This window comes from Perca flavescens, chromosome 9, assembly GCF_004354835.1.
Source record: "Perca flavescens isolate YP-PL-M2 chromosome 9, PFLA_1.0, whole genome shotgun sequence".
Taxonomy (NCBI): domain Eukaryota; kingdom Metazoa; phylum Chordata; class Actinopteri; order Perciformes; family Percidae; genus Perca; species Perca flavescens.
This window is the reverse complement of record NC_041339.1, coordinates 29542400-29566407: the sequence shown is the minus strand read 5'-3', so window position 1 is coordinate 29566407 and position 24008 is coordinate 29542400. Positions and strand designations below refer to the sequence as shown.

The 24008-nt window shown below is 38.6% G+C and overlaps 1 protein-coding gene across 2 annotated transcripts in view; it reads right to left on the bottom strand.

Moving 5' to 3' along the window:
- LOC114561748 (disks large homolog 1) overlaps positions 1-24008 on the bottom strand; it is a 125024-nt gene that overhangs the window by 40874 nt on the left and 60142 nt on the right. For both annotated transcript variants that reach the window (XM_028587833.1, XM_028587834.1), the window contains exons 5-13: positions 17217-17270; positions 14400-14450; positions 11716-11840; positions 10508-10677; positions 8306-8442; positions 7380-7524; positions 6288-6420; positions 3346-3502; positions 2451-2553 (exon numbers count right to left, since the gene is read on the bottom strand). In XM_028587833.1, the coding sequence (XP_028443634.1) occupies positions 2451-2553; positions 3346-3502; positions 6288-6420; positions 7380-7524; positions 8306-8442; positions 10508-10677; positions 11716-11840; positions 14400-14450; positions 17217-17270 (1075 nt within the window). The remainder of the gene's footprint in view (positions 1-2450; positions 2554-3345; positions 3503-6287; positions 6421-7379; positions 7525-8305; positions 8443-10507; positions 10678-11715; positions 11841-14399; positions 14451-17216; positions 17271-24008) is intronic.

Here is a 24008-nt window from a genome sequence, read left to right as displayed (position 1 = left end):
AAATTAAAAGCACATTTATAAAACATGCTGACTGGAAAAAGGGATGGCTAAATGTGATTTCATTTGGACACCTTTGAAGCCTCCATGCGGTAAATTTGGGATACTCAAAGATGTCTGTGGAAGTATTCCTTAAAGTCTTAGGGTGCTGTCCATGGTGCTGATCCTATTTAACTCGGACACCAACAAAATCCCTGAAAATTCTTGCTGGTATTTCTACCCAAGCAGTAACCAGGTACAACCAATCACCAGGCAAACAACATATGACCATAATCCAGCTGTTTGCACCCAACATTCATAAGTACAGTGCTCTCTACAGACTGCTTAGGTTTGAGAATCCCCGCTCGAGAGACAACACCAGTGAATTTAAGCAGAGCTATAGCTAGAGCAAGAGCTTTCATGAACAGGTTGCAGCTATTTAATGAAGCAGAATTTTTTTTTTATTATTATTCTCAAAACTCACAGATTAGAATTGAAAATCAAGGGAACTACTGTTTAATTGCTTGTTTAACTGCTTACATGAGGGATTTCCTTGCTTGTTTGATCTAAGCACCTTTAGTGCCTGGTATTTCCTTCTTATTGCAATATCAATTTAACCTACATCATGACATAGAGAAAATAAACTTCATTGAGGATCTTTATTTAAACATTCGTCTTTTGAAACTAGAATGCATAATCCATATATCATGCTTGTACGACCTTTTGGAATTACATACATCTGTTTCAGCATGATGTATGGATTATATCCCTTCTTTATGCTGTTTCCATGAGATTTGAATACATTTGCATACGCTAGCTGCTGGAGAACTTCATTATGTCCTGACAGTGCCTTCCACATCTTAGTGACTCTTGCCCCCTTCTGGGAGTTGCACATCCATTTGCATCCATATCTGGGCTGGGAATACCATCCTCCATGCATTTACCTTAACCCTAATTACTCTGCATTGTGCTTAGGTGATTTTCTGCCTTCGATACACTGCTTTCTCTCAAATGTTCTAGCTCTCCCCAGTAAAATAATGGTGCTGACACTTCTCTCCTTAAATTCTCTTACTCACATTTTTTCAGTTGCCTCCGCCCATTGCTCCAGATTCAAACTGTTGACTCAATTTATTTACCATAGAATACCTGCTGTCTTTTTCATGCTCTTCAAACTCTTCCCTCTCATGGTCATTAAATTACCAAACCTTATAAAACCTAAACAAACTGTTTCATAAGTGTCTGAGGCCTTTATACATACACTTCTGCCAATTGACTGACTTCCCTCTTCTCCTCTCATTATTCTTTAGCACAGAGCCTTGTCCTGACCTGACTGATAAAACCCGGCTACTAGTGGGTCCACTTTTGAATCAAGCCATTGTTTTGGATTAACCTTTAAACTTGTTACTCATCAACAACAGGCATCTCAAGATAAAGAATCCATACAGTATACTGTACTGTATGCAGGAAATGTGCAGGATGTTCAAAATGTGATAGACTATGCTACCCATAATTAAAATGAACACAATTAATAAGTTAACATAACATCTAATTATTAAACATATGTAGGTGAATTAAATAATTTTATAGGGCTGAGAACTAAATTCATTTTATGAGTTAAAAAAATACATTTCCCCTTAGGTGTTTTTAAGAACCTGCAATCCTGTGTCTTATACTCTGGTCTTGCCTTTAAAAACAGCTCTCTGACTGAATAATGCATGGATGATACCAGAAGGGGACCAGTGGACCTGATGTTGTGTAACTGTGTGTGCATTTGTCTCTGTGTTACACTCAGGCCCCCGACCATGACAGTATCCCATTAGCTGAGCCAATCAGCAGTTATAACCTGGTTTCCTGGGTTACAGCCTTCCCAGTCACTCCCAGTAGAGAAACTACACCTCACTCTGTCTCTCAGTGTGTGTGTGTGTGTGTGTGTGTGTGTGTGTGTGTGTGTGTGTGTGTGTGTGTGTGTGTGAATTTCCGAAACTTCAGCATATAAAAGCATGAGAAAATGTTCCCTTTAATTACTATTCAGCAGCTATTACTATTACTGAAAAGCAAACCATAACATAACATAACTAACTAATAAAACACAATATGATACCTTGTGTATAATACCTTGTGTATGATATCCTTTTCATATCTTCTTTATCTGATAGCTGCTTCAAATCTAAAATGCCATTTATGTTGGCTTTATTAATTATTTTCTACACCCACAAACAATGAATTTTGATTTTGTCTTTTAAACATAAAACACCTTTTATTAACTTTTGGGCATTCCTGCAGTAACTGTATGTGGCAGCAATACACTGATTACAGAAGAAGAAGAAGAAGAAGAAGAGGAAGAGGAAGAAGAAGAAGAAGAAGCAGAAGAAGAAGAAGAAGAAGAAGAAGAACCAGATTATATTAATAATTGTTTATATGTGAATCTGTACATGAGATGGATGCCAATGTACTGGGTTTATCTGAGTACTCACCCTCAGGTCTGTACTGCGCTACTATGGTAACAGTCTGTCCTGCGTTCTTCAGAGCTGCTGCTGCCTGCTCATGTGTTGCACTGGACAAGTCCACACCGTTCACCTATACACACACGCGCACACACGCACACACACACACACACACACACACACACACACACACACACACACACACACACACACACACACACACACACATTAGAGCCCATACCTTGGATCAATAGTAATAAATGTATAGCGAGATGAGCACACCATTAAGAACACTGTACATCTTGGTGGGTCAATAACACAGATGATAAGTCATGTGTATGTTTAAATGGGTAATATGTGTGCACTTTGTGAAGGCTTATTTAATGCATAAAATCATTCCATGTCAGTGCTTTTATCATAACACAGTGACGGTCATTGTGCAGTGATTATGAGTGCCTCTGCAGACTGAGGACTAAATCCTGTTTGAATCCTGTCTGAAGATAATTTAAGCAATATTTTTACTTTAGTGGAACACAAAACACAGCGTTAACACACACACATCCCCCATCAGCCAACAGTGGTGACTGGTAATGTGCAGAGAAAACGATATCAGTTACGTGAAATGTCTCTTTAAATTCAGATTGCTGTAGAAACTGAATGAATGCAAACATGCATCAGAACAAATTCAAAATATTCAGCTTCAGCGGAATGTTCCCAGTGACTCTGAGAGTTGTGACACCACATCAATGATACAGAGAAAACAGAGTTTCGAGAGAAAAATAAACAGACAGGATGACTCCCTTGATAACCCTATAGAACCTACACAGCAATAATGGTGGCACTTTGAGTTATTAATAATAATTATGGTAACAGTGCTTGTCTTATATATTTGTGTGTATTGTTTGTGGTAGGTTTTAGCTCATACCGACAGGATGCGGTCTCCCTTTTGTAGCTCCCCACAGAGATCAGCTGGACCTCCAGCGAGAATAAAGGAGATGAAGATTCCCTCTCCATCCTCCCCTCCAACAATGTTAAAACCAAGGCCTGTGGACCCCCGCTGGAGCACAAGCCGCCTGGGTTCCCTGGAAGAAACATAAATTAAACAAACACACTGCGTTAGGGTAAAAGATGATGGTATCCAACGTTGTAGCACAAATTAGTTCATAATTACAGTTTCTTTTTATCCGTTTTGTAGGCATCTTAGTGTAAGATGACATTTAATCAATCAGTTACGACTTTTGCTACTCAAAGTTTAGCTAATGTTTAGTTGTGACACCTGTCTAACCACAGTCTAAGAACCAGTGACAAGTGTATGATAAGAGCAAGACAGGATGAGGAATTATATAATTTAGTATTTTACACAATGTAACTACAAATGAAAACGGTATTTAACAGTTACTGTAGTGTATACATTCTAATGGTTTCTGCATGTATAATATCTGTGATACAATCCTGTTGTGTAGGGATAAATGGTCGGTCTCAGTGGGAGCAAAGGGTATTTAAAAATGAGGATCATTCACCCCGATGACCAGCAGATGTCAGTATTGCACTGTCTCTGTTTTGTTGGAACACAACAGTTTGTTACTCTGTCTTACACTTCTGAACTGGGTTTTACCGATAAGTGGTTTACTTATTTAGTAAATCAGCATAACTTGAATGTCTTTCAACAGTGGGAGTAAACAAGAGCAAATGCAGAAAATACAAGTCAACACAAGGCAAAACATGCTAATACATATTTAATATAGAACTGAAATCATGTCCATGTTATTGTGAAGAAACCACTGGAACATCATGTCATCCTCACTTAAAATATTGGATGAAAACAATTATGTAAGTGCAGAAGCAATTCGAGGATCCAAAATCAGACTATTTATAAATAATCTAATAAATAATCCATCCACTGTACATACAGTATGTGAAATTCGGGTTTGACCACTCTTTAGCCTCTCTGACTGAAATGGTTCTAACCAGGGATGCACAGATCGTAAAACCACTGGATCACTATCCAGACCTGACAGACCCACATTAAACACAGTTTTTTGTCAATGTCATAACAATTATGTTTCAACTATTAGTTACATTCATTAGGGTGGGCTGGCGACTCCCTTTTTCATGCCACAGCAATCCTGGCCTCATGTTACCTTTCATAGAAATGGTCCCAATAACTTCCATGCAGTGTGGTAGAGGATACAGATAATACATTTGGGAAAATGAGAGCACTGGTAATTGGTTTCGACAGATACCCTGAGTTAAGGTACTGGCATCGGTATCATGAGGGAAAAGGTTGAATCGGTGCATCCCTCGTTCTACAGCACAAATTAATAAATGATCACATCTTTCACCTGATATCTCCTGCTTAGATAACAAAATGCTCTTAAATTTGTGCACACTCAGTGGACACCTTTTAAACCCTCAAATATTGCATCAATATTTGCATGAGAAACTAATTATAGAGCGAAGAGAGAGTAAGAGATGAAAGAGAGAATAAAGGAGAGCTACAAACACAGAGGAAAAGAAGGGCAGACATCAAAATGAACATTCTGAAGTCGGTCTGTGGCTTATCAGATTTATTACTATTAAGGCACGCTGATTGGCCCTGATGGTTATGACTAAAATGAGTCATATTCTGGTAACCACGGTGATGCTAGTTGAGTGACGAGGGCTGTGACAGGCTGTAATCCATCCATTAAAATGGATTAAAGACAGTAGAGCAGCACTGAGAATGTATCTGCATGTGTGTACAAATGTGACCTGAGTTGCCAGACCAAATTCGCATTGCCATCTGCCTTTTCCTGCCACACACACAAACACACAAACACACACACACACACACACACACACACACACACACACACACACACACACACACGCCACAGCAGCAGGAGCAGCAGAGCAAGCAGGCGGGGACAGAGGTTATTCAGTGTATTTTGGGCTCTCTAGGGACTATGTTTCCCAATCTGTGGTCTCGAATTGCCAGACCTATTTCCACAGCGCTGAGGAGTACCCAATCTGGTGTCGTGGACCTCTTTGAGGCCACTTAGGACCTCAGAGGGGGACATGGGGGAATCAAGAACACGAAAGAAGAACACAAAAATCCTCTAAACAGCTTGATTTACATTTCTTTAGATAGTTGATATATTTAATAATAATTAATATAGCTGCAAAATGTTATAGAAATACATCAATAGTGATGCATTTGGAATTATTTTTGGCTGACACACTTTGCAATAAGAAGTTTAGACATGCATGACATTTTTTAAAGTAATTATGTGATAATGACCTAACTTCATTACATATACATAGCTTCTGTTACTGCATGTACATCTCTATTAGAGTTGAAAGTCCAGTAGTTAAAATTTATCCAAATATTAACCATTGGGGAATCTAACAAATTTCAATAGGGGATAATGCTAACTTCTTACTGTAAGCCCATATTAACCCAATTAATATAACATTTTCAAAAACATACTACATGTCATATATTTATTTTATGTCTGCTTGTTCCGCCATCTTTTTGAAATAAAAAGTAATTGATATTCATATTGAGTGTAATATTCAAACCTGAGACATTTTCTAATGTAACATATTACAGTACGTCTTATAGAAACATTATAAATATGTAGATATGCAAAGTTTTTATACACTTTAAGTCCCTATGTATATATGTATTAACCTTACATATTTGGTTATCTTTAGAAAACCCTCAATGGAATAAAAAAATAATGAAACAAGGAATATTTATATATTTTATTGAACTCACTGTTCAGGGGTCGGATTCTACAGAAAAAGTCTCTAGTAACAATCAGAGAAACATCTTTGGTTTGTACTGTCCCATAAATGTGCAGGTGTTTTTGTGTGAGGTCTCACCTGTTGATGTCATCGTCTCCGGTCATGGCCCTGGGCAATGGGGAGTATCTGGGCGTGGTCAATGGGGCGGGGCTTACAGACTGGCTGCCGCTCATGTAGGGGCTTATATGGTTGTCTTGATGTGGGGAGTACGCTGGAGGAACACACACAATTCCTATTTTACCATACTGTCATACATGAAACATAATTTCATTAATGTCTTCTTAAAAGTGTGTACTTTCATGTACTTTCATTATGAAACATCCTCATCTGATTAAATATAGGGTTTCAATCAATCACAGCTCATACTGTATCTTCAAAACTGTTGATGTACTACTTATATGCTCTATAACATGACAACCAACACAACAGCTAAAAAAAAAATTAGGGCAAAGTATATTAACCACTTCACTGAGAGTAATATATGTGTTTATAATGATGACTTCAGAGTTAGGGAAATGTTGAAAAGCCCAAGTCTACACCTTTTTTTACAGTTTGGCGTGAGATTTCTGATGTATAATACATCTGATTGAACACCTGACTGAGCTGCTCCTTATCCACATTGGGGTCTTTACCATCAGCACCAACAACAGCGCAGTCATTTGAAAGCAAAGAAAAAAACGAAAAAAATAACACTTACACAACTTTCCCTTTCCTAGTCTTACTTTTTTCTCTAGCACCTCTAGCATAGTACAACTCATGAGACACACACACATACATGTTGCCTTAATTGATTGCTTGTAATGAGGGGGGTCTGGGAATTCAAGCTTACTGTGCTGTTGTGGTAGTAAGAGTCTCTGCATAAAATCCTAATCCTAATAATAGATGTGTGCTTTCTTATAAACCCACCCATAGCAAAAATAACCACCAACAGCTTTGCTCCTTGCTGTTCTTTATAGTTCAACACCATCTGGCCATAAAAATGCTTCAGCCTCTTGGCTGCAATGCTGTGTGCTACATTCACCAGTGCACCAGTTCACTGCAAGTTGTGTCTGATGTTGTGGATAAGTTTACACAGTCTGGAAGATGCTGGATCCCTCGAACCCATGTTAGGAAATTAACCATTGTTATAATATGGGCAAGTCTTGTACTTAGAGGTGTGTGTATACTTACAATTAGTGACGTCGGGTGGAGGGAAGTTGTCATTGATAAAAAGGGAGGCGTGTTTGGCCACGCGGAGGTAAACAACGTCAGAAGTGGACTTCAGGGCAGCCACTGCGTCCTCATGAGTCACCTCCTCCAAACAGGCGGCGTTCACCTGGAGACACATGAAGACACATGCTGTATTACCATGTACAGGCACATGTGTATAGACACATAGACAACATGTAAACACCATTATGTCCATACCAGACTGCAGCATAAACATACAGTGTGGATGCTATCATGCAGTTTTGTGACTGCATCCATAAACTGAATATGCATCCTAAAATATATTGCTTAAATATAACTCAATGGAGAAGAAGCTTTAATTATGTTGTATTTATTTTTTATGCGAAAAGGTCTGCTGCTGTGTCAAATCACCTTTAACAGGCTCGGATGCAGGAAGAAGAGTAACAATCTGATACAATCATACTCTTGTCCACTGTCCTTCTCTATTACACCTAACGTAGTCTTTGAATAGGACATACCCAGTAGGTAATATGTAAAGATCTAATAATGAGGGGCAATGTTTTTGCACAGTTCTCAATTTAAAGTATGAACAAGCAGGAGTCATCCCACAGTTGGTAACATTTCTGTGGAATAATTACATTTCTGACATGTCAATTCAATAAAAGCAATTCATAGCATGCCATGTAGTATTTGGTGCTAATATGGGGCTAATTTACCTGAAATAATATTCTAATCTAAAAGTTGTTCTTGCAAACCTCTTCTGTATTGCATTTCATTTCATTTGTGATCTTTCTCAGATTAAAAAAAAAGGAAATTGTGTCAATGTCTGATGACAGATGTCTACATACTAGACTCTATAACATTTGCATGATAATAAGTGCAGAAGATACATAAGGTAACAAAGGGTATAAAAAGGTGTTTCTTACAGCCACAAGTTTGTCCCCTATCTGTAGCCGTCCATCTTTGTGTGCAGCCCCTCCCTCGATGACCTTAGTCACGTAGATACTGTTGTCGCCCGGGACATGTTGGTTTCCAACTCCACCTGCTATACTGAATCCTAAACCTGAGAGCAAACATCAACAGGTCATAGTTTTATATGTAACTTCTTGGTTTCCTGAGGATGTTTTCTAATGTTTGATATTTTGATTTGCTGAAGTGCTGCATTTTCTTACCCCGGGGCCCTTATACCAGTACAATTTATAGGGTAGTAAAAAAAAAAAAAAAAAAGAAGCAAATCCAATTAGGTTAACCATACCATCTCATATTTCAAATTTCGCAGCTTTAGTTGCTCTATTATTCTTTTCTTTCACCTGCTCAATCATATTACTGTATCTTTGCTGCTGACTTCCCAGCAGAAATCAGAAAATTGTGCCTCATCATACTTTCGGGCACCAGTTGATGTCTTTATTTTCCTGTTGCTTAATCATGCAGGCAGTTACCGGTAGTTGTAGGAGAGGAGAAGCATGTTAACATCCTAAAACAACATCAAAGCTGAAAGTCAGCACTTTTATCGCAAAGTCACTAATCATGTTTCCATCTAATTGTTAAGTGAATTTTAAGCAAACTTTGAAAATGTCGCAAAAAAGAAGAAAACAATAAAATGTGAATTATAAGCATTTCCATCAACTGGTTAAGAGCGAATAAATTAGACTACGCAAAGCGTAGTTTCGTCACAAGTTGGGTGTTTGGTGTTTTAAGCCCCCAACGTCGTCTTCCAGGCAGCGCTGCATGGAAGGCACTAGGGTTATGTTATGTTATGTATTTAGACAACCAAGGAGATGTAATTATTATGCTGTGCTACTAGCTAGCTAGTAGCTAGCGCTAGCTATTAAGGTTCTCTTAATAACATCCATGGCTTCATCTCTCATCCACGTTACAGGCTTTACAGCATCCATACATCCCTTGGATGTATCATAAGATAATACCATGGTAGTATTAATAGAAAACATGGTGAATTACAACCATTAGCTATATCCATTATTACAGCTACAGGACCTTGGGAGAACAGTCATATGAGCATGCGCAGTGCAGGGAAAAATGGGCAGGCGCAGTCTCGCGGGTCTCATTCATCATGCCTAGTTTAATAACTCTGAATTCGGCTACTAGTGAAAGTTAAATATGTTAAAAATGTGACGTTTTAAACAAGGACCCTTTAAGTGAAATATAGAATTTTCTTTCACCATGGAAAGTCTATGGGAAAAGTCTTTCTGGGCCAGAGGGGTGCAATTCCACCGTTAACCGCTAAGCCCATGGTTGCTTTAAGACATGTTCCTGGGGGCTTGGGTTAGGCAAGGGTTAGGGTTAGGTGTCTTGAAGTCGACGGTGGGGGCTTAAAACACCATCAAGCCACAAGTTGATGTTACACATGGTTGTAGATTGCAAACCGGCTTGCTAAATCAAAGAGTTTAGAAGCTAAGTTCTTTGGCTAAATGGGGGGAGGTAGCATTCAAGCTGTTGAAACAATTCGTCAATTTACCCAACGTGGCTGAGGCACAGGCAATAGCGCACTGCAACTCCACTACGCACCTTGCGCCACAAGTGTACAGAGCACTGGATGGGACCCATATCCTGATCCTTCCCCCATCCGATGGATACTGGGACTGTAGTCACGTGAGTTACATGTTCGGTACATCACAACTTATTCGGCAAAGCGTTTTCCATCTCACATTTTGCGCATCAACTCTTTTTTGAACAAGGTAAAATCCACCTCAAGCAAGCATAAAAACCTTTTTGCAACTTATACACAAAAACTTTTTTTTCCGAATTTTGCCATTTCCATCAATATTTTCTAATGCAATACTTCAAAACATGAGTATTGTTTTATTTCAAATCCAATTTGCTGGAATTAAGCCAAATGCAGGTTTTTGATATTTACAGACTCTACTGTATGTTCTCTGTTTATCTTTTTTTTCTTTTTTTTGGTGGGCATTTATGCCTTTATTGGATAGGAAAGCTGGGATATGAAAGGGGAGAGAGAGGGGGGAAGACATGCAGGAAAACCGTCACAGGTAGGACTCAAACCCTGGACCTTCTGCGTCGAGGAATAAACCTCTTCGCATGTGCGCCCGCTCTTCCAACTAAGATAACCGGCCACAATTCTCTGTTCAATCTCTGTAGTATTTTCTCACCTTTGGGTCCTTTGACCAGCTTGATATCCAGGATTCTCTCAGTGAGGCTCCTCCTGCGTCGTATACACAGGCGGACCAGACCTCCTGCCTCCTTCAGCGCCTCCACAGCCCCGCTGTGTGTCACGTCCCTGACGTCTGTCTCATTCACCCGGACTATACAGTCATTCACCCTGCACAGCAAAGTCACATACAGTAAGGAGGTCGTTTGACCTGCATAAGGAGTGAATACTAAATCTGCTCATGCAGTGATATTGTGAGGATCTGGTGACAAAAAATTGGTCCCAACAAGATTAACCTTCTGAGGACAAAAGACGCACTGGCGCGTCCAAACAATGTTTGACAAAACTCCTACTCAAAAAGCGATATTACAAAATTTAATTACAGACACTTTGTACAACACTTTGTACAATAACAACATTAAGTTATGGTTTGTTTTCAAAAGAGATTTGAGGACTTTCAAAAAGCCAACATCAACGTGTTTAGCTTTCTAGCGCCAAATGATCTCTTTACACATTGCTCTAGAAAAACAATTGGGCATCACCATAAGGAAAGCTGAGTTTGTTCTGAACATTTTGATAAGAAACACATAGGGGTCACTTACATGCAAATACCTTTAAAAGTTAAATGTAAGAAGAAATGTGAAAATGTCCTTAGACCTCAGTGGGTTAAACATTTAAATTCTTAAAAGTGCCCTGCCACACGTATTTCATTACTTTGTGGTGATGTCTGATGTTCTACCATGGACTCTGTAACATTTTGTGGAAAACATGCCTTGGTTACCTTGTTTCAAGCCATTCTAGTGTGGTATACAAAGCCTGCAGGAAGACTCAGTTGAATTTGTGCCAGTTGTCATTAATATTCAACGAGCTAAGCTGCTTGACTCTGATTGGCTAACAGCTAGCCAATGAGAGCCTGGCTATCAGCATCCTTTACCCAGCGCAACTGGGCGAGCTCATGAATAGTAATGAGCTCAAGCAATATGATGTCAGACTGACCAGCTTTTGTAATTGGCCTGATTTCTCTGCTTATTTCTTTTCAGTGGCTAGAGCTGACAGAGGAGGTAGCAGTTCATTTTCAAATTCACAACATAACACAAACACATATGGACCTAACATATATATAAAAATTTGCTTTTGTGTTTTTGTGTGGCAGGGCACCTTTAAGTTTTGGTTCAGGTTAGAACAACAATGAGGTAATGTTGTGTGTACCTGAGTCGTCCATTTTGGGCGGCGGCCCCTCCAGGTATAATCTTGGTGATGAAGATAGAGGGGTCTTCTCCAATGTGAGGGTTATCAGTCCCCCCTGCGATACTGAACCCCAGACCTGAGTTTCCCTACACATGCACACAAACACAGAGAGTGTTTTAATGAGAAAAAGAAACACCATCTGAACATACATGTTGGTACAGAAGCTTTGATGATCAGAGATAAATGACAAAGTTACTGTTACTGCCCTGCCATGACATCATCATCTCTCCATCCAGACCTACTCATATTTTTAGATGCTTTTACGTAATAAATAAACAGTATAATAGAAACGTCACCTAGAAACCCCTCAGTAGTTTATATAAGAAGTAGATTACCACACTGGAATAACTCTTCCAGTTGCCAAAATCACCAAGAAGCATTTATTAAATACTGTACTTATCTAAATGGTAGGGCTGCACGATTTGAGGAAAATATGCGATAATGTTGTAGAATATTGCGATAATATTACTTGCGATAAATAAACAGATATTAAAGTGTGATCAGTTCTGCCTTTCTGCTGCTTTCAGTATTCTGCCAAAATACATCAAATTGCTTGTTGAATTTGAAAAACCGAAAAAACAGTTACATTTTATAGTGTACTTTTCTACTGATACTCTTTCAACTTACTCAAAAAACTCTAAGTGTCATTCCCGATATGTCGCAGCCTTTAGCGATGTGTTTATTATGCAAGTTGATATTGGGATAACGATAAAAAGCAATATATATATATATATATATATATATATATATATATACTACAACTAAATGACATTGCAAAACTACATCTAATATCTCCCCAATGTTCACTTCTTACAAAACTAGTTTATCACCTGAACAAACAAAATGTACAGTAATACAGCTCTCCAGATAATAGATAATAGATCGCCTCTGTCAATTTAAGACATTACCTGAAGACACCCTTTACTTTGTGCATACTCTTTCATGGTTTGTCAGTGGGTTTAAAGCCAGTGTAATGTCTGCGCCTGCATTTGCGTGTAAGTCCATAGTGTCTTTAAAGCAGATCAGTCAAGCAGACAGAACCAGGTCATTGGAGAATGGAGTGAGAGTGAGAGAGAGAAAGAGAGAGAGAGAGAGACGGAGAGAGAGCCTCGGGTGAGAATAAGGAAAATATAATGAGAGAGAAGGAGGACCAGGATCAGGAAAAAGAAAGTAGGGATGGACGGACGTGGAAATAGGGTCAAGAGAGCCGGACCGATGGTAGGACGGAGTAAAAGATAAGCAGAATGGTGAGATGAAGGCGAGGAGAACAATGACAATGACTTTTCTGTTTTTTTTAAATGTACAGTATATATTTTTTCTTCTTTTGGATTCAAATGATTTTATTTGATGTGTAATTAAAAAACAAGACTTTTAAAAAAAATAGTGAACATAGAAGATGAGAAAGTAACTTTTTTGACAGTGGGGGAGAAGTACTGAGATCCTTTACTTAAGTAGAAGTAGAAATACTATAATACTATACTGTCTAAAAATACTACATTACAAGTAAAAGTCCTGTACTCAAAGTGCTACTTAAGTAAAAGTACACAAGTATTGTCAGCAAAATGCACTTAAAGTATCGAAAGTAAAAGTACTCATTATGTAGGCTCTTTTCACAGTGTTATAATATTATAGAATATTACATTATTCTGTTTTAATTACTAACAAATTCATGTACTGTAAGAACATTTTGATGTTATCAAACGTAACTAGTAACTATGTGTCAAATAAATGTAGTGGAGTAAAACGTACACTATTTCACTCTGAAAAGTAGTGAAGTAGGAGTATAAAGTGCATCACTTAACTTACTTCAATGCCATACTGCTCATGATTATGTATATCTTTATTTTACTTTTAAAATGTTTGGCAGATTATAATGGTGTTGAAATGTTCTGAAAAAAAAAAGAAAACTCAAAGAAAGTTTGCTGGATTTAGCCTCAACTACACCGTTATTTAAGTGTAATTACACTATTTGTACTGTACACTTTAAAATAGGAAGGAGAATCACTTACAATCCAAACAGTGTCTTTATTTTGCAGCTTGCAGTAAGTGAGGTCTAGTAACAAGCTATTGTTTAATATCGATTGATAAAGAAAATGAACAAAGTCATTTCAGGCTTTGCAAGATGTTGCATTGGCTGATTGAAATATATTGGGTGACTTGATACTTTTACCTTTACCTTTGGTCATAGTTGCCAAAAGGAGCTTGAGCTCTTGTTTCACTTATTATAATAATGTTATCTCAACTAACTTTTTTTGTTGACTCAGAACTTGAGTCAGAATTTTTAAAAGTATAAAATCTCAAGAGGGCTAAATGATGTGTCAGCTCACTCTAATCTATACAAATGGCCTGTTTAAAAAATGACTGTGCTAGCAACAGCTATCTTAACGTGTTCTTATCTCTCCAAAGAAACATCTTCAACCTTTGACACCTTCTCGGCCTTTGTTTGTTTTTGTCTCAGCACAGGTTACATTTTAAATAGAAAGGCAGTCAACATGATTTCTGCTCTTGACCTTACTGATGATGTTTTTAGTGTGATTATGGATAAGGGTCAGTCCGAACAGACAGAGTTACAGTCCCTGGGGAGAGGGGGGGGGGAGTTAATGTGCATGTCCAGTGGTGTGCTTTCATTGTGTGCAAATCTTTACCCGCTCCAGCGTGATTTCCTCATACTCATAGTCTGCTTCTGTTCCATTGACCTGTCGGAAAGGAAGAGGAAGAGGAAGAAAAGGGAAGTGTGTCAATTAGGAGTTAATACTGAAAGCTGTTTTCCCGTAATGGACAATAAGAATGCTCATTAGGTTTTACAGTAAAGCTTTTAACATTCATAATGTATATGCTCTTGTATTTGTCTGTCTGTTGCTATTTGCAGGTACATCGCCCTGTCATGTTGGATTGAACATTCATGTTTATCACAGCTTTATCAAATTTGTCACTGTCTCTGTGCTACATGCATGTGTATTGAATATTCTGTGCCATCTATGAAAACCTATCACCATTCAGATTATCTTTCTTTTACAAATGTAATACAAAATGTGAGGGTATGATTCATTTATCAAGTAACACAAACTGCAACAAATATTGGAATTACAGAAAAGTAAAATCAGACATTTGATTATTTATGATTGACGCATGAATCCCAGAGATTAAAGTGGTAATGCGTACTTAACGATGATGTACCTCTGATGTCATATTTAAGAACATCCCTGCTGAAATACCCATGAGCCAATCACACTGCTCAGCCAGGACTGCCTGTACTATAAAACATATTAACATCTAGATTTCCTGACTGAATGAACAGCACACGGAATTAAATCCAATCAGAGCAGACTATTAAATATTCTGCGTTCCAGTCCGTTTATACTGGCAGATGAGTTTGTTGTTCCTGTTATAGCTGCTGCATTCAGACACGCACGCACGCACGCGCGCGCGCACGCACGCACGCGCGCGCACACACACACACACACACACACACACACACACACACACACACACACACACACACACACACACAGTGACATCCCAATGTCCCATGTAATCTCCTTGGCTGTAATCTGTGTCCCTGTGCAGTCAGATTAGTTTAGATTTTGAATTTCTGTCGTTTCAAACAGAGAGAATATTCAGACTGGATGGGCACCTAGTTAAAGTCAACATGGATTTACTATAAACATAAAATATCATTTTATTCTGTAAAAAGTTAGCACAATAATAGTTTACTGCTATTCTTAAAGGTGGAGGTTCCAATCCTTGAAATACATTGTTTATATTTCCTGTTTATATAAATAAGAAATTATGAAATTAACTGATTATCAAAGTTATAGCTTCTACTTCTTATAGGCACAGTAGGTCATATCAGCTACATATTAAAAGAAATAATTCCTTTTTGCTCTCTTTGTGTGTTATATTTCAGGCAATTCAGCAGGGAGTAATTCCAGAGGAATTATATAATAAACGTATCTAACAACAACAGACACTGATTCTCTGTGGCAGCTGGCTACCAGTGAAATGACATCCGGATCCATCTGATTCTGGACTGAGCTTTCTTTCTAAATCCAACGCTCCTATCACTATTGCACATCTTTATTAGGAAGACATATTGAAATTACTGAAACATTTCTAGTAGAAGCTCCAAAAAGTGCTGCAAGTCTTTACACAGGTAAACAAGACTTGATATGACATTTTATGGCTCTTATCTTTTTTACAGAGAAAATTATTTAATGTAAATATTTACAAAGTTCTACAATTATTGAAGCTACTACTAGAATGTCCCATGTAAGTTTGATTAGAAATATAACCCTACAGATTTGATCAACAGTGGCAACAATAAAATGTAATAAATGCTTCTGCATCGAGTTCTTGCCTGGGCTTGGTGCATGCTTGAAGCTCATCCTTAAAAATGTAACTACACATCAGAGTAATATAGAAAACACAAGACCTGTGATTGGTCTGAATGGGCTGGTTGATTTTTCTCCCATATGCTTCCACTGACCGTAGCGTTTGTAAGTATTGACAACATGGAGCAGGTTAAACAAAAGGCAAAGTAATGTCTCCATTGTAGTAATGCTAGAAATAAAGATATTTGTGTGATTTGGCAGTGCTATTTCGAGTAAAAAACCTTTTCCCAAAGGTCAGGTCAAATAAATTAATAAATTACAAAAAACATCCTACACAGGAGGCATCTACAATGTACATTATAACAACCAACCCTCGACAGAGAAGCGTAGGTCACCTTAAACAGTCCTTTCCTGTAATGGGAATGGAGTGTGCTCAACTTGAAGTTGCTGGATAACGAAATCTCCATGTTTCATGTTACAATCTCCATATGCACCTATTCTACGAACAGGAGACCAGCTCCGGCCACCGACGCTCAAAATGCAAAAGTCAATGGTCCAAAGACAACCACTGATATGTAATTTCTTGTAAAATCTTGAATGTGTGTGAGTTAACCTTATTTGCCTTTTCTTAAAGCTCTATTGCGTAACTTTTTGATATTAATGAACATCTGTTACATTCAAGCCATTGGCAAATGAGTTGCTACAAAGCTAATTAAGACTATCAGCTCCACACAACTCTCTCTGTTTCTCAGTATTGCTACATTCAGAAGATTGTGTCATCCGGCAACTTTCGCACGCAGAAACTCGAGTCAAGATAATTACTTCTTCTGAAGAGTCCATCCTGGTTTTTTTAATCCTCCGTGACCTCCTTGGCTACTAGCAACTGTGTGGAGGAGGGGTGGAGGTGCTGCGCAATCACGGAAGGCTTGTATCGTGTGGACGCGCCGACAGTTTTGTCATTACTTAGAATTCCTCGTGGGGACGACAGAAACTACACACTATAGCTTTAAAAAACTCATCATATCATATGAAATCCAGAATTGGCCACCGAGACGTTAAAGTACCAGCAGGGCGCAAAGTACACAGTTGGGATTGAAATTTCACTGACAATATATTTGAACCATTACTCACATATGGCGGGGTGTCGACGCTGTCTGTGTTGACCACCACTGGAGGGGGGTTGGCCTGCAAGAGAGAACAGCAACGTGATTAAACACTTCTAGTTTGAAGGTTATTATCACAAAACCAAAGACATACTGTATTTCCCCAAGATCGCTGATGATGGTCAATATGAAACTTTAAGAATGACACATATACATAGATCTGTGATAATGACTTACTCGTCTCATGTTTTGGTACGGCATGTTGAGTACATCTGCTACAGATTACCACCACGGAGCGACAGCATACACCGCATGACATACTGCACAGCCCTTATATTGGACAATGCTAAACGTACTACACTGTAAACCACACTATAACGTTTTATGAAGCTCTGTGACTTTGCCATAAAGTACTCTTACTGTAGAAATTAAGTAGTGCACTACAAACCCTGTACTTTTACATTGTACTTTGATAACCTGTAGGATTGTATGTCAACCGCATTTAGATTCCTAAATAAATCAACATCCCAGATCCATTTATATAAATCCAAAATGCAATATTGAACTCCCCTTCTCCCCCATGTGCTGTCTACCTCATTCTCTCCATCCCCCTTTTTCTTCTCTAAGCTCCTCTTTCTCCCTGGCCTCCTTCTAGAGTCCAGGTCTGGAAAGATCAGGGTTAGAGCAGCAGCAGATGATTGACATTATCTTTCCTCTTGCTTCCTACGCAAGCCCAGCAAATGGCAAACCTCACACTAGCTAATAAATAGCCACAAGGTGTCTTTTTCTCCTTGTATTTGCAAGGTGAGCACCAGCCCCCATCTTATCGTTTCACCCCTTTTGCCACCTGTCTCCACTTTTTCCTCTTGTCTCCTCTCACTTTCTCCCCAGAAAGTATTTAGTTCTCGCCAGTCCAGCGTCTGCAGCTCTAGTCTTCTCCAACAGACCACCAAAGAGCAAGCCAGTCAATGTAAGACAATCTGAAGCTCCAGCTCTTCTTCTGCAGCCAAAACAGTTCACAAACGAACTAGCTAACCAAACAATCAATCAAACAAGGTAGCCAACCTAATGGACAGTGCACCCTGACATCACTTAACGGCGTCAATGTGCAACAGTGCAGCAATAGCATCCATCCCACTACACTAATCTCCACCTCCCTCCCCACTCCTTTATCTTCTCTCTCTCACACCACATGTCAAACTGTCTGTCAGTCAAGCTGACAGGATGCTTGATCCCACACGGGAACAGAAAGAGAGAGCGAGGGGGGGGAAAAGGGATTATACAGTACAAATGGTGGGAGGAGTCAAATCTGCCTGCTTAACAACAGCAATGAGGAGATGAGCAGCAGAGGGTGCAGACAGATGCACACAACCCCACCACCACCACCACCAAAAACACACACACACACACACACACACACACACACACACACACACACACACACACACCCCCACCCCCTGAAAACACAGACATGAGTGAAAAAGATTAACACGAGCGGAAGGAGATTCAGAGAAAGAATGAAAGGAGGTGGTGGGGGTGAGGAGACAGTAAGGGTTTTGATGACAATTGCAGCTGCTGGGATATTTGTGTGTGTGTGTGTGTGTGTGTGTGTGTGTGTGTGTGTGTGTGTGTGTGTGTGTGTGTGCATGTGCGTGTGCATGCGGGTGTGTGCATGTGCGTTGATGTAAATGAATGGCTGAAAGAGAGAGTTACAAGTGGTGGGTAAAGACGCAATTATCACACATACTCTGAAGTCTACACCACCTGACTCTATGAAACATTACAATACTACTGTACATGCTCATTTGTTTACAGAGTCTTTAACCTTTAAGCTCAATGGTGCCATTGAGCTGCACAAAATCTTTTCAGCTATGAGAGCTTGTGGTGGTAGATCTTAAGTCCTGAATTCAAAATCTTGCTTAGATAAAAGTACAGAAGTAACATCAACAAAATGTATTTAAGTATAAAAAAGAAAAGTACTCATTATGCAGCAGAATGGTCATTGACAGGGTTATATCATTATATATATTACATTACTGGATAATTTTAATTGCTGCATAAACTGTGAGAAACATTAAATTGCCCAGGAAATAACTAGTTGAATGCGTCACATGTTATAAAGTCATAATTTAATTTATAAATAAAAAGTTACTAGTGATTACAGCTTTCAAATAAATGTAGTGTAGTAAAAAGTAAAATATTTCCCACTTGAATGTAGAGGAGTAGAAGTATATAGTTGCAGAAAAGTACTTAAAAAATGCAATGTATTACAGAACTTGAGTAAATGTACTGAGTTAGATTCCACCACTGATTACAGAATGCAGATCCCAGACTCTTTGCCCTTTAGAGTTTAGACATAATTTGACTGTTGTTTTATAATTGTAATGAATATCAAAAGAAGAAGAAAAAAAGTCAACCAAAATATATTTGAAAGCAACATTTTACAAGGTCACGTTAGGACCTATCAATACCACCCAGATAAATGTGTGGGGTCATACGGTGATTAAAGATTGATGATTAACTTGTATCTAAATGTTTCTTTTTCTTATCATATACTGGATATTTTCATCACCTTATGCCTCTATACATCCTATAAAATGAAGCAACCTGAAGGGGAAAAATCACTGCTCAAAACTCATGTTCACTCCATGCAATGGCCTGTGATGTTGAGTCACAAGCAGACACTTTAGTTGAAGAGGTGGATGAAAATGCTTCATCTGACTGCAGTCATCTCAGCTGATGCTAATGTAACCTAAAATACCTTCATGGTGACTTTACCCAAGCAACTACCTGCCCTAAGGTTAACTTGTCTGTCACTAACAGTCCATTGCCTCGCCTAAACTTTACATGACTCATTCACCATTGTCCACTTATGTGTGTGTGTGTGTGTGTGTGTGTGTGTGTGTGTGTGGTCATTCACAGAGCAACAAATCCAGTCAGCCTGTCAGCTGGTGATTCCATTGACATGCCATGTCAGACTGCACAGTTATGTAACATCAATATGAGTGTGTGGGGATGAGGTTGTGTTACATGGAAAGGCCAAAAGAACAAACGTGCAAACATAAACAAAGTAGGGCTGCAACAACGAATCGATAAAATCGATAAAATTCGATTACTAAAAAAGTTGGCAACGAATTTAAAGGTGCAATATGTAATATTTTATGTAATACTGGCAGCCAGCTGTTAAAATAGTTACTGCACTACCAATTCAAAATACTGGAGAGTCGTTTCCCCCGCCCCCTCTTGCCCAGACTCAAAGTTCACGGGGGTTGCCAGGCTGAGACCGCAGCATTCACAACAATATTGCTAGACGCTTTTCTCTCACATAGCCAGACATTACTCCACAGCACAGCGGAGTAGCTAACGGTAGATGCTGGCTATATTGACAGTCATAAAAGCCCGTGCTCACGCGGAGCTCTGTAACCAACTGACAGACACTTTTTCGGCTTAAAATGACAGTATGAACCGCTAAAAACACAACAACTTCACTGTCCTCTCCACACGCCAGTCAGGCACACTTCCTCGGCTTAGAATTACAATATGAAACGCTAAAAATACCACTACCTTGCCGACAGAACACACTTCATTGGCTTAGAATTACGGCAACAATCGCTAAACACACTGCAAACTCACAGTCCTCTCTTTCCGATTTACAGCCCCCCTCTCGTGGCTTAAAATAACTCACCGTTGTCGGCTCCAGCCGCTGAACTACATGTTGTAAACAGCCATGGGCTGCTTCCTCCGGTAACGTTAGCAGGGTTAGCATGGCGGCGTTAGCCAGGACCAGTCGGGATCACTTTACTGGCTATGTCTCAATTGTTTTTCCGAGTAACCAACTTGGGTACTCTAGCTATATAATTCAATGTGAGAACACAAATGTTGAAATGACAAAAAAATGCCCGTCCCTAGTAGCTGTGATAAATTAGCCTGAAGCTAATGCTTACCTGTTCAGGAGGAAATAAGCCAACTCTGCGTCCTTTTGGGATCTAAGCTGTCTCCATCTTTCAAATACATCTCCAATATTTACCAGGGGGTTGTTACGTCTCTGGTCACGCAACTGTTAGAAACATGCTGTTTTCTTTTTTTTATCTCATGTAGAATCTATCTCCGTTGATTTTTTGTTTGCTGCTTTCATGGCTGTACTACCGTTACAGCTGTAGCGCGCTGGGTTTACGTTTTTACAGGTATATCTGGCAACCCGGCCTGCCTGTCAAACTGGGCCGTTGATAACAACACACAGATCAAAACATAAACATAAATTCCGTCACGGAATGTAAATTTCAAAAAGAAAAAATACTGACATTAGCATTGTTGTCAGAAAAGATAGTATTTCAGTTTAACATGTTTCCTTAATATCTGATGAGGCACTGGTGTCATTTTTGGATTTATTACAGTACAAATATTACATTTTGGACCTTTAATTATCGATTCGTTGTGTCGCGCAACTATTAGGCAACCTAGTCGCGGAGATAAAAAAAAAATTGAGTTGAGCGCGCGGAGCAGCGGAGCGAAAGAAAAGGAAAAAAGAGCAGAGCGGGGGTAGTATGGAGCTAAATCAGGGCCAAATGTTTTGTTCATTTGAAAAAAATATATATAGTTGAAAAAATAAAGCTTGAAATTGAAAATTTAAGTTTTGGTCAAAACTTGGAAAAAATAAAACCATGTATTCAAACTTAAAATAAGTGTACCAATTTTTCTTTCAGTTTGAATGAAATATAGATTAAATTCTGGAATTATTTTGAATAAATTATAAATTTTCATTTTTCACTTTAATATTTGTTTTCAGTTCCACATTTCATGTTTTCAGATTCAAAACTTATTTTTTACGCCTTCAAATCTTTTTTTTTCAGTTTCAAATCTTTTTTTTTTCGTTTTCAGATCTGTTTTCACTTTCAGATAATTTTTTTGGTTTCAGACTTTTGGCCCTGATTTTGCGTGGGGGTGGCTTCAACTCAGAGGGGCGTGGTATTATGGTGACAGCCTAACAACGAAGGCAGAAGACTCCTCTGTCATGTTGACTTCAGGAAATGGTGTTACTGTGAGAACTATGACTGAATGCTTTCTATCCACTATATACATGTGATGTTTACTTAATAAACTGATGCAAGTGACAAAGTTCCATTTAAAAAATTGTATTGGACAACACATGGTACCAATTACACTATAAGAGCAATAAACTGATTGTGCAGTTCGGCAGGAACAATGACTTCTCCCACTTCCATGTATGACATTGAATGTAGCACCACAGTATTCACTCGGCAGTCAGCATAGCGTCCGCTCCGCCAAGGCAACCTGCTGGCGCAGCCCACAGGTAAGACATGTGAAAGATATTAGCCTTTTTGAATAGATACTTTGGGACATTATCCCGCAGTGGCATTTTTTTTTGTCATTAACACATAAAGGGAAAATAGGTGGACAGCTGGAAATGAAGCATCGCTAGCACAAAAGTTAGCATTAACTAACGTTAGCTTCACACTAGCTGGTGTTTTTACACCAATTTTAGTGTCCAGCTCAAGTTTTTGACTTTAACGTGTAGTGGTCTTTGTTAACCTCTGTTTGCCAGAATGACCATAACTCGACAGTGGCTGCCTGCAGCCGTACAGCCTTATAAATGTAAAACATTATAGATAACTAACATTGCTAGTGTTACCTTTTCATGGTTAGTTTAAACAACATAACTTGTCCTGGTCATGCTGTTACATGTAACGTTATAGTGTAAAAACGTAATTTATCAGGTCAGAGCATTAATGTAAAGTCATATTTGTCTACTCTATAAAAGGAGACCTTCTTCACTGCAGCCAGTGTCAAGTTATGGTCATTCTGACAAACCGAGGTTAACAAAGACCAATACACGTTAAAGTAAAAAAAAACTTGAGCTGGACACTGAAATTAGTGTAAAAACACCAGCTAGTGTGAAGCTAACGTTAGTTAATGCTAACTTTAGTGCTAGCGATGCTTGATTGCCAGCTTTGTCCAGCTGTCCACCTATTTTCCTTTTATGTGTTAATCACAAAAAAATGCCACTGAGGGATAACGTCGCAAAGTATCTATTCAAAAATGCTAATATCTTTCACATGTCCTACCTGTGGGCTGGTGCCAGTGAATACTGTGGTGCTATAAGTCATACATGGAAGTGGGAGAAGTCATTGTTCCTGCTGAACTGCACAATCTGGCACAGTTTATTGCTCTTATAATGTAATTGGTACCATTTGTTGTCCAAAACATTTTTTAAATGGAACTTTGTCACTGGCATCAGTTTAAGTAAAAATCACATGTGTATATAGTGGATAGAAAGCATTCAGTCATAGTTCTCACAGTAACACCATTTCCTGAAGTCAACATGAAAGAGGAGTCTTCTGCCTTCTTTGATAGGCTGTCACCATAATGCCACGCCCCTCTGAGTTGAAGCCACGCCCCACGCCAAATCAGGGCCAAAAGTCTCAAACCGAAAAAAAAAAAAATATCTGAAAGTGAAAAACAGATCTGAAACCGAAAAAAAAAAAAGATTTAAAGCCGTAAAAAAAAAAAAAAGATTTGAAGCCGTAAAAATTACTTTTGAATCTGAAAACATGAAATGTGGAACTGAAAACAAATATAAAAGTGAAAAATGAAAATTTATAATTTATTCAAAATAATTCCAGAATTGAATCTATATTTTATTCAAACTGAAAGAAAAATTGGTACACTTATTTTTAGTTCAAATACATGGTTTTATTTTTTCCAAGTTTTGACCAAAACTTAAATTTTCAATTTCAAGCTTTATTTTTTCAACTATATATATTTTTTTCGAATGAACAAAACATTTGGCCCCGATTTAGCT